This window comes from Equus przewalskii, chromosome 25 (genome assembly GCF_037783145.1).
Source record: "Equus przewalskii isolate Varuska chromosome 25, EquPr2, whole genome shotgun sequence".
In the NCBI taxonomy this organism is placed as follows: domain Eukaryota; kingdom Metazoa; phylum Chordata; class Mammalia; order Perissodactyla; family Equidae; genus Equus; species Equus przewalskii.
In genome coordinates, this window is record NC_091855.1 from 38,299,000 (window position 1) to 38,311,221 (window position 12,222).

General features: G+C 47.3%; 1 protein-coding gene across 2 annotated transcripts in view; it reads left to right on the forward strand.

The window, feature by feature from the left end:
• The first annotated feature begins 124 nt into the window (after positions 1-124).
• The window catches only part of AK7 (adenylate kinase 7), a 59,625-nt gene continuing 47,527 nt past the window's right edge, over positions 125-12,222 (forward strand). Inside the window, exons 1-3 of one of the 2 annotated variants that reach the window (XM_070594630.1) lie at positions 125-354; positions 5,237-5,425; positions 10,957-11,065. In XM_070594630.1, coding sequence (XP_070450731.1) covers positions 256-354; positions 5,237-5,425; positions 10,957-11,065 — 397 coding nt within the window. In that variant the 5' untranslated portion in view covers positions 125-255. The remainder of the gene's footprint in view (positions 355-5,236; positions 5,426-10,956; positions 11,066-12,222) is intronic. The other variant, XM_070594631.1, reaches the window with a different exon arrangement.

Consider the following 12,222-nt stretch of genomic DNA (forward strand, 5'->3'; position numbering starts at 1 on the left):
AGCAGGGCAGAGTGGGGCCCGGGCTGCACGCACGCGGCGCTGCCAGCAGCCCTCGCGCGGGACCCCCGTCCGGCCCCAGGCCCGCAGAGCCCGCCCAGCCCGGGAACCCGGCGGCCCCGCCCCCCGGACGCCCCGCCCAACGCCCTAGGCCCCGCCCCCAGAGAGCCTCCCGTCCCGGCGGGCCCCGGGCCCCGACCCCACCTCCTTGGCAACCAAAGCGACGCTTTCTCCTTAGCAACCAGCGCGGCTCCCACCATGGCGAACAAAGTTGCTGCCCCGACGGAGAAAGTTCCGCGGATCCAGAGGGTCTTTATAAACCTGCTGGACACATACAGCAGCGGAAACATCGGCAAGGTGAGCGGCGGCGGGTCAGAGCAGGACCCCAGCTCCCAGTCCCCCGCGCCCGGCCCCCGGAACCAGCGGGAGCCTGCGCCACTGGGCGGTGTCAGGGCCTCCCCTAAGGGAGCGTCCCTGGTCCTGCGCACGGCCTATGCTCCCTGGACCCCAGTCCGCACCCAGGGTACACAAGCGCCCCACCTGGAAGCCCAGGTGTTTGCAGATCGCCGGTGCAGCCCCCGCTCCTCTTCCGTTAATGAGGGGAAACTGAGGCTCAGAGGGAGACAGGGGCTTGCCAGAGATCACACAGCGAGTTGGGGACAGGACCTGGACCTGGACATAGAGCCCGGGTCTCTGGCCTCCTAACTAGGTTCTCCTTCCCCTCTGCCACCGCATCTGAAGCAGGCAACTGACAGATAAATCCAGCGGTTCTATCCCCCACCGAGCGTTTTTCCTTCATCCACCCCTTCAACATGCGGTCTCAGCGTCTATGTGCCCGGCAGTGTTTTGGGCCCTGACTCCCATTAAGCTTCCTCACCCTTCTCCATCTTTAGCCCTCGAAAATGAAGATATTCAAAAAGAGGACGCTGGGACCCTTCATCTTAAAATGCTCAGTAGTCAAAAGAAAGCCATAATTTTATCATTCCCCTGAGTAGGAGTCGCTGATCTTCATTCTGCCCCCTGGAGCTACGCAGAAGTCTAGCCTCACCCTGGGCATATTTCTGCGAGGCTATAATGATCACACTTTCGGACAACACAAGCTGCCTAAAATAGGATGAGGCTACAGTGCATACCGTCTGTATTGGTTTCCTAGGGCTGTGGTAACAAATTACCACCAACAACGGAATTTATTCTCTCCCTCTTCTAGAGGCCAGAGGTCCAAAATCAAGATGTTGGCAGGGTTGGTTCCTACCAGAGGCTGCAGGGGAGAATCTGTTCCATGCTTCTCTCCTAGCTTCTGGTGGTTGCTGGCAATTCTTAGCATCCCTTGGCTTATAGACTCACCACTCCAATCTCTGCCTCCATCTTCACAGAGTATTCTCCCCTCAGTGTCTCTGTGTCCAGACTTCCTTCTTCTTATAAGGACACTAGCCACTGGATTAGAGCCTGCCCCAATCCACTATGACCTCATTTTCGCTTGATGTGCAAAGACTCTGTTTCCAAATATGGTCACATTCACAGGTTCCAGGTGGGCAGGAATTTGGGGGCTGGGGGGAGCAGGAGAACACTATTCAACCCAGTACACCACCTAAAGTTGATCAGTCAAAAATATACGGGTTTAGATATATAATTTATATGTAAAAATAGTATATTTTATATATAGCATGTAATTAGATGTGATAAACAATATTTGTGATATTATATATGATATATATCTAGTAGAAGGGACTAAAGACACGTGATATATCTTCTCCATTACCAGAAAAGGGGGGAAAGAAGGGACAAGGACACACACAAAACAAACAATAAAAAGGTGGGTTTTTTTTTTTTTTTGAAGAATGGAAACATTAAAAAGACAGGTGTATTATGAACTTATTTGTGTCTCAAAAAGTTTGATACAGGGGCTGGCCCCGTGGCCGAGTGGTTAAGTTCGCGCGCTCCACTGCAGGCGGCCCAGTGTTTCGTTAGTTCGAATCCTGGGCGCGGACATGGCACTGCTCATCAGACCACGCTGAGGCAGCGTCCCACATGCCACAACTAGAAGAACCCACAACGAAGAATACACAACTATGTACCGGGGGGCTTTGGGGAGAAAAAGGAAAAAATAAAATCTATTAAAAAAAAAAGTTTGATACAGATGTAGAGAAGATAGATGGATCAATCACACAGAAAATATCTATATGCAGAAAATGTCTCAAAGGATACCCAAGAAACTTAACTATTATCCCCTCTGGAGGATGGGGTTCATTCAGTCATGAACACCTACTAAATGGCAGGCACAGAGAACTACACAGTGAATAAGACCAAAACAGGTTTCTGCCCTCAAGGACCCTGCCTCTCCGGAAGGAGACAGACAATAAATAATTTTTAGAATAAACGAGATATTTCAATGTGTGATAAGTACGCTGAAGGAAAGAGAGCGTGGATGTTGACCGGTGGCTGGGAACAACTGCTTTAGAGTCGCATGAAGGGGCTCTCTTGAAAGGAGACATTTAGTCTGGCATACACGCGATGAGGATGAAGCTGGAGGAACTGGTTCTCAGGAGGCACAGGAGAGGCCAAGGTTCTGAGGTGAGAGTCAGGTTGGTGTTTTCAGAGGTCAGAGGTGCAGGGAACCGGGGGCTCCAGGGCTGACTTCATTGGTGCAGCAGGCGCAGTGCCCGGGGCCCATGAGACTGGGGCCCACAAAAATGTTCTAATTTCTTTTGAAGTCAGAAAGAAGCAAATGAAATTTTAGAGTCAAAGATTGTGTGTCTTTATAGCAAGACAGTCATAAAATAGAATTTTTAATATTTTTTATGGTGGAAAATGCCCATGAAAGTCAGCGTGTGGCCCTGCTCAGCAACGATCAGTGCCTCGCACCTGGTCAACATTAACACTTTATCGATACTTGTTGCATTAATTAACGAAGCAGAGTCAAGCACAAAGGCCCAGACTGTGCGGGTCAGGAGTTGGGTTTATATGCTAAATCCAATGAAAGCCGCTGCAGTATTTGAAAAGCGAGGTGACATGAGTGACGTTAGGAAGGAGGGAGAGAAGAGAACTGAACTTTTTACTTTACCCCCGTTTGGTCTCTGATTATTTCTGACAACATACTATTTTTATACTAAAACGTTTTCTTTTGGTATCAGAGATCTTTCTCAAAAGTTTTTCAATAATGAATTTTCTAGTTATTCCTTCACTAACCAGGACCTCTCTTTCTCAAATTCCAAGTAATTGCTGTGATATGTACTAAGCCACATGGGAGTGGGAATTGAAGCTGTCAGGGTGGGGGGCGAATTTTCCTCCTACCCCTCTTGAGTTCTTCTGGCTGGACTAATAAAAAACCTCAAGACCAATCACTAGGAGAAAAACCAATTTAATATGTATGCATGGGAGGTCATAAAAATGACTCTCAGAAATGACCAAAGCAGGCAGCTTTTATACCTTTTTACATAAAGAAATAATAAATTTGTGAGGATTTAAAAGGACAAAGAAACTTAGGTTTGGGTGCTTAATTAGTAAGAAATTTAAGCAGAATTTGGGTTTGAGGTAGTAAATTAGTAAAAAAAAAAAAAAAAAGGAGCAAGATTTCTCTATACAGGCTTCTTGGCTCTGGTGATAAGGATGTTTCTCTATCCTGGTGTGAGGAGGGTATCTTTCACATGCGAGATTTATTTCCTGCTTTCAGGGGGAGCAGAGAGAGGAGGGTCAAAATGCCCTTTTTGCCTTGGCTGCTTCTCAAGCAACTTTTTTTTTCCTTTTTGAGGAAGATTAGCCCTGAGCTAACTGCTGCCAATCCTCCTCTTTTTGCTGAGGAAGACTGGCCCTGAGCTAACATCCATGCCCACCTTCCTCCACTTTATATGTGGGACGCCTACCACAGCATGGCATGCCAAGCAGTGCCATGTCCGCACCTGGGATCCGAACCAGTGAACCCCAGGCCACCGAAGTGGAACATGCGCACTTAACCGCTGCGCCACCGGGCTGGCCCCTCAAGCAACTTTAATACAAAATAATCAATATGCCATTGTGGCAGATTTGGGGGCGGTCTGACCTGGGGCCCAACAAATCATAAAAAAGCAATAGAAGCCACATTTCTTGTCTTCAGGCCTACAGCCCAGTTGGGCAATGCCACCTCAGCCCCTTCTTGCCCAGGCCCCTGGGAGGGAGTAGCGTGGTGGGGTGTGGCACGTGTGCAGCCTTGGGTATCAGAAGGTCCCTGCCCATGCGGTCTTGGGAAGTTATTTACTGCTGGGCACCAATTTCTTTGTCTGTGAAATGGGATAATAAAATTGAACACGTATGTTTGAGAGAGAAATGAAAACATAGATGACCTACTTGAGAGAAATATATTCCAATAAGAGAGTGAAACCGACAACCTTGCATCCTAACTTGGACTGTTTTTTATCAAAATAAATGAGGTGGGACTTTATGTTTGGTTGGTTTTGGTACATTTTTACTCCCCAAGGTGTGATAATGTCATGATTATTTTATGTTATTAAACACATTACGTTTAATATATAAATTAAGATAAATTATTTTTATTTCTGTATAAAAAGTATATATATATGAAACTCTTTAATACTGCGTGAACTACTCCCAAGGAAAACTTTCATAAAAAAAGAAACATAACTTTGCCAACTTCATTCTGTTTCATTATTCACTGAGGCAGCCACTGGCCACATATTTAAATGTGGCGAGCCCAAATGGAGACGTGCCGTAAGCATAGAAATGCACCTCGAATTCCACTGGTTTAGTATGAAAAAAATATATAAAATATCTCACTAATAATTTTTATGTTGATTACGTGTTAACTCGCTAATATTTTGGATATATTGGGTTAAATAAAACATTAATTAATTGCACCTGTTTCTTTTTCCTTCCGATCACGTGGCTACTAGCAAATTTAAACCATCTGAGCGGCCCACATTACGTTTCTGCATTTCTCTTAGAGAAGTGGCGGCTATAGCCGAGCTCTGCCTGTTGCCAGAGCAGGATCGTATCCTTGACAAGTTCTTTAAGCTCTCTGAGCCTGAGTTCCTCATCTATGACAAGGGGAATCATAACAGTACCCACTTCACCGTGTTGCTGTGGGTCTAAGATCCATTCAATGAGATCCCCGTGTGCAAGGCCTTTGCTCCGCACGTGGGCACCTCCAGCAAGCCTTCAACAAAGGTTCATCTCCAGAATCCTCATCCACCGACTGCCCTCCCTCTAAGTTGTTCTTAGTAGTGGGGAAATTTCTGTTTTCTTGCAGTTTCTATCGAACTGTGTAGTCGGGGCTTCACTTGAAGAAATTACAGAAGAAGAGGAAGAGGAAGATGAAAGCAAGTCAGCTATGCAGGAACCCTCCTCAGTCAAACTGAAGGAAGGCACGTTCCAGATCGTGGGCACGCTCTCCAAGCCCGAAAACCCGCGGCCCACCTTCGCGGTGGAGACGTACAGTGTAAGTACGGGGGGCTTGCTAGGAGTAGACAAATGGAAGACTCGCCTTCCGCTCCAACGTCTTACAGTGTGTCGTTACTCTGCTTCTCCTCCCCTCTCTTCTGTGGGGGGGCGGGGGGAGGGGATGACGAGGGACGGGGATGCAGGGGAGCGGGGAGGCGGGGACTGGGGTGGGGTGCGGACGGGGAGAGGACCTTCTCCTCTGATGGAGGAGACCGCTGTGGTCTCCACTTTACGTGTTTGCCTGAAGGACAGAATTTACATGCAATGTTCTTGGAAAGGACACATCTCCTTTGAACTTTCAGACTCATAGAATTCTCTATACTGTGTTTAAAATATATTCTGCCCTGCATCACCCTAGCACCACTCTGGGCCACGGTGGGTGGCATCCGTGAAGGAGACATCTCCTTTGGTAATAGGTCACTCAGGAATAACGTATCATCACAGGCTGTCTTATTGAGAAGCGCTGCTCCCTCCATGTGACAAATTCTACACAGTCCTTGTCCTGAGACCTTTAAATAGCTCCAAGAGGGGCCTCCCTCCCAGGCCAACCCCTCCCATCGCCCTGCCTGCTACTCTCCAGGCCCCACGAAACAGCTTTGCACATACAGGAATAGCCTTTCCTCTTCCCTCTCCCAGCCAGCCCTATTCATCCTTCAAGATTTAACTCAGGATGTCACGTCTTCCAGGAAGCCCTCCGTGATTCCCACTTCCCCACTCCTAGTTTGGATTCTGAGCTCTTTTCTTGTGCTCCCATAGCATCCTTTACCTTCCTAGATCATAACTCTTTTCACAGCCATTGTTATCGTCTGTCTATTGCGGGTCCCTCCGACCGTAACTGATCAGCTCCTTGAGAGCAGGGATCACGCCTCATTTATTCCCCTTCTATCCCTGCATCTTCCACACTTAGCACAGCAACTGGCAGAAAGTGGCCCTCAATAAACATTTGTGAAATGAATGAATGCGTCCCCTCCCGCCACCTTCGGGAACTTTCTTCACCACTTACCCTCTTTCACACCCTTCTGGATCTTCATTCGACACTGGCTTCTTTCTTTCCACCTATGCATACGCTCAAATCTTTCCCACTGTAAAAACACTTAATTTGGCCACTCTGCCGGCTGCCAGCCTCTGTCTCTCCCCCTGGCTCCTGCTACCACTGAACTTCAGAGAGGGACCAGCCACATTTGTAGGCCTCACTCCTGCGCTCCCAGGCCCTATTCTGTCCGGTGCTGGCAGGCTCTGTCCCCACCACTTCACAGGCAAGACCCTGACCAATGACACCAGTGAGCTCCTAATTCCCAAGGGCCTGTCCTACCCGGCTTCCCAGGAGAAACTCTCCTTCCTCCTTCTGCAGCCATTGCCCCTGATCTCCCCGATGCGTCCATGCGCTCCTTCCCGGATTCTTGCACCAGCTCCTTTTTTTCCCCAGAGCTCCCTCCTTCCTCGTAATAGTTGTTCTTCCTAAATCTTATCCAGTCCTCTGGCTTCAGCTCCCGCATACAAGCCAGTGCCTTTCAAATCTGTCTTCAGCTCTGTGGATTCACAAACCCAACAGCCTCCTGGCCCACCCACCCGGATGTCCTGCAGGCATCTCTAAATCAACATCCCCCCAATTAAGTTTATTACAGTACTCTACAAAACCACTCTGCCCTTTGTACTCCTGATTTTTATTAAGGACCTTGCTGACTATATCAATTGGGGCCGTTTGATGCTGCAAGTAAAAGAAAAAAAAAAAAGCAATGGAAACTGGTTTAATAAAGAAATTCATCAGCTTATATGGCTGGTGGTCTCAAGGGAGAGCCAGCTTCAGGGCTGGCATGATCCAGGGGCAGCAGCTCCTTTTCCTGCCCCTTCCTGGGCTCTGCCTTCCTCTGAGGGTGACTTGATCCTCAGGCCAGCAGCACAGTCCAGGGCCTTACATTCATACAGAGCAACACCCCGATGAAGAGACTTTCAGAACATCTCAGAGAAAGGAGGATAAACATTCCAGCAGCCTCCTGCAAACATCTTGAATCTCACTGTCTTAAATTGAGCCACATGCCCATTCCTGAACCAAGCACTTGCCCTTAGATCAATAAGGCCCATCCCTTATGCTAGAGGATGGAGTTAATTTCCCAGAGGCTGAGAAGGGGAGTGTCTGAACAAAATTAGGGTTCTGTTGGACAAGAGGAAGAGGAAATGGACGTTTGTAGACACTCAGCAGTGTCCTTTATACCATTCGTCACGTGCTCACCCCACCAGGGCTGAAAGCTCTTGGCTCCCCGCTGCCTCGCATACTCTCTTGGTCAAAGGATGCTCAACCTGGGGCTGGCCCCATGGCCGAGTGGTTGGGTTCGTGCGCTCCGCTGCAGGCGGCCCAGTGTTTCGTTGGTTCGAATCCTGGGCGCGGACATGGCACTGCTCATCAAACCACGCTGAGGCGGCATCCCACATGCCACAACTAGAAGGACCCACAACGAAGAATATACAACTATGTACTGGGGGGCTTTGGGGAGAAAAAGGAAAAAAATAAAAACAAAATCTTTAAAAAAAAAAAAAAAGGATGCTCAACCTGCCTCTCTAATCGCTAAGCAGAGCCTCCTTCTGTTCTCGCCGCCATGTGCATTGGTTCAGATCTCCAGCTTCTCTCGCTATTTGTACCTGAATTTGCATCACTGAGTGTGCACTCAGCACCCTAAAGATCCGCAGATGAACACGGAGCTCGCAGCCCAGCAGGGACTCTGCGACTCACGCTAGTCGCTCCAGGACAGCACGGTAAACATGACGACAGCATGTGCACACAGCACTCTGAAAGGGCGGGGCGTGAGTTTTCAGTCTTATCTGGAGAGCCAGGCGGTGGAGCTTCAAGCGCCTCCCTACCACACCCGTCAAGGCCCCCTCTGCAGCTCTGGTCTGGAGATCCCAGAGCCCCCATCAGCACAGTCCTGCAGATGGCCCTCCTTTGGGAGGCTGGGTCTGCTGGAGACGTTGGGATGGAGGCTAGCACCCAAGGCTGAGCAGAGCTTGCCAAGCAGATAAGGGAGCAAGGAAATGCCACACGAGGTGGGGGACACTAGGAAACCATACAGTGTGCTTTGGAACAGAAAGAAACGGCATAGCTAGAGCGTGGGTTCTGGGGAGCCAAGAGGAAGAAGCGAGGGTGGCATGAAAGGGGAGAGAGAATGAAGGATGGAAGACATCAGGCTGGTCCAGGTTGTGAAATGTGCCTCTGCCCAGCTCAGCCAACTGCCTGCCGCTCCCTGAGCATCCCAGGCTCTGCTGAGTAAGCTCATATTCACTCTTCTAACCTAGCTCAAATGTCAACTCCTATGAGCCACAAGCACATATTCCTCCTGGTCCACTGAACCTGAAATCTACCTCCATGGTAGCTATTTCCAAATTGGGGGCTGCCATGTAAGGCCATACAGGGTGCACACTGCACAACAGTGCCTGGCTAATGAGGACTGAAAAGTGACCTGTTCTACGGGCTGTACGGTGCCCCAGAGTGTGTTCCTTCTTACAATTTTTCCCCAAGAGCAGGCCGCCTTTTTCTCATTTGTACAAAAGCATCATACGTGCTTAGTTGTATCCTTGCCTACATTAGACTATAACTATTTGCTAAAAGTTTTCCCAATAACACACACACACCTACGGCTCCTTAGCATCAGCAACCATATATTATTTATTTTTGCCTCTATTCTTAGGGTCAAAAACAGTGCCTACAGATGTTTGTTGAACCCACAGATGTTCACCCACGGATGTCGGTTGAACAAATGAATGCATGAAAGTGGTCACTCAACACCTGGAGAGGACTATTCTCTTGAAAACATGGCTGTTTCATCCTAACCCCGTCCAACTATGATTTAACAGGTGTGCGTGTGTTTCCTTGGACACCATTCTCACGTGCTCTTACAGTCTGGAATCACAGATGCTTCATCTTCTTTCTCTTGGACCGCGTCTGGAACCCATCTCTTCGATTTCTCCCATTCCTCCAGTGTCCTTTCTTTCATGTGTCATTCCTGAAGCTCAATCAGTTCTGGGTGTACTGGGCAGGTAGAGTCCTCTCACATTACCATGCTATTGACAAAGTAAAAGTCGACGTTTGGATCAGCATTTCCAGTGTCTTCCCTCTTGCACATTCGGTCCAGAAAAGACACTGAGTGGATGGTATTATGCATTAAATTGTGTCCCCCCAAAAAAGTTATATGTTAAAGACCTAACACCCAGTATGTCAGAATGCGACCTTATTTGGAGATAGGGTCTTTACAGAGGAAATCAAGTTAAAAGGAGGTCGTTAGGGTGGGCCCCTCACCCGATATGACTGATGTCCTTATAAAAAGTGGAAATTTGGACCCAGACATGCACACAGAAAGAACGTCATATGAAGACAGAGATCAGAGTGATGAGTCAATAAGCCAAGGAACGCCAAAGATCACCAGCAAACTCCCAGAAGCTAGGAGAGAGGCATGGAGCGCAGTCTCCCTCACAGCTTTCGGGAGGAACCCACCCTGCTGACACCTTGATCTTGGACTTTTAGCCTCCAGAACTGGGAGCCATAAATTTCTGTTGTTTAAGCTGCCCAGTGGGGGCTACTTGTCACAACAGCCCCAGGAAACAAATACAGCTGGATGCAAAAGGGCTGGAGAAGCCAACAGTCCACGCTGTTAAATTTAACATGGGTGCACTGACCTCGCCAAGGTAGTCCTCTTGTTTCATAAGGAAAAAGCATCTACTTTCATTTTTTTCTCCAACTAAATTGTGTGTTAAGAGACCAAGTTTGTCCTGAAATGTTCTGCTTTACTGCAACTGGTCAAGGATTGGTGGGGAATATCTGATCCTCAGCACCATGGGATAAACGACAAATGCAAACCCTGCTTTGGAAATGCAGGGTCCTTTTCTGGTCATCTCAATACCCACCCAGGGTATCGCACTATTGGGAAATGTTGCTGGCATCCACGCAGCAAAGAATAAGTAGGTAAAACACAACGATCACCGAAGTTACTTTTATCTAATGTAAAAACTTTGTATTTTTAACCATTAAAAGTTTTTGTATTTTTTAAAATATTCCCAACTGTCAAGTGTAATAAGGTACCTTCCATCTAGAAAGAGAACGGATTCATTCCGTCTTGAGGCTTCTGAAGCAATCCACATTCATCGCTCGTCGGCACATCTGAGTGATTCATGGTATCTAATTGCTCCAATAATCTTGCCTAGAGTTTGAGTTCGTTTTAAATGCCTCACACATTTTCTTCCAGTGTGTTCTAATCCTTCCCTTCTGAATCGGGGTTTAAGCAGCACGCAGAAATAGTATCTACGATCCTTATGCCACTTTTAAATCATCTGTTCCCAGCTATTTTCATAAACTTCTTTGTTACTTGAAAACTACACACAGAAGAGAGCCAGAATTTCATTTTAAACAGAAATGCTTCTGCAACTGGTTCTCCTGAGACTCTTGAAGGCAGCACATCTAATATGGAAATTGCCATTCCGTCTAAACATTAAGGTTACTTTGTTAGCTTCTTGCAACAAATGGCTGTCACTTTTCTTTCTCAGGCCCTCTCTCGGGAAGACCTCCTCCTGCGCCTGCTGGAGTGTGACGTCATCATTTACAACATCACCGAGAACTCTCAACAAGTGGAGGAAGCTGTCTGGGCAGTCTCGGGTCAGTGAGGGGCACTCTTTCATCTCCAGGGACACTGGTTTTGTGCAATTTACTTTGCCTAAGAGTCATTTAATGAACGCTCAGCAAATTAGGAGCATGGAAAAAACTGATCTGAGACTGACTTAAGACACGAAATGCAATCAGGCTAAGGAAGATGCCTGTGGTTGGCGTTAAAACATAAACTGGGGCCTATTAAAATTTTTATGAATTTATTGGAGCAAAAGTTGATTTGAATCGGGCAGTGCCACACTGGAAATAGCTAGGATGCCCCACCTACACGAGCCAGGGGAAAGACTTTTATAGAGAAAAGCCGGAAGCAAGGCAAAGAAACTATTTGATTGGCTGTAGCTTAGGGTTTCCCTTATGTGAAGGAGCCCAGTGGCTGTTTGTGATGGGTGGTCCCTAAGCTTTGATTTCTTAACCTTGAGGCATTTACAGACTTAGGTTTTGGTTTGCTTAGCTAGGCTGCAAAGGGCATAGAGCCACCTCAGTCTAAAGGCCACCTTGCTTAATTAGCTTAACAATAGAATAGAATTCTTCCAAAGAATGGAATATTCTCAATCATTGAAAGAAATGAAACATTAACTTCCAAAATTCAACCCTTACTCATTCCACACGCACTGCTTAAGGAGGTGGGCTTGAATGTACTGGGAAAATACAAAGACAAATAAGAAAGAGATCATACTCTTGGGGCACCGGTAGACCCAGGAGTGAGCTACAGCATGATGACTCTTTGTGAGTCATCTCCTTACTAGGTCAGATGCAAAGGAGAAAGCAAATTAGCTTACTTGAATCATCATTCTAGAGGAGACAGCCAAAAAGACACAGAGCACCTTACATTTCAATATTTTTTAGACTTCAACATCTTTGTTTTAGGCAAATTAGATCAGGGGTCAGAGAACTCTTTATGTAAAGGGCCAGATAGTAAATATTTTTGGCTTTTGAGCCAACCACTCTGCTACTGTGTCAAGATGGCGGCCATAGACATATGTAAATGAATGGACTGAGTTCCAATAAAACTTTATTTACAAAAACAGTCAGTACTTTGCCAACCCCTGAATAGGATCAACAGCAAAGCTATATTTTGGCTTAAATTCAGAGAAATGGAATGGGGCCTCAGGAATGACGGTACCATATTGAGGGAATAATGCTGGAAA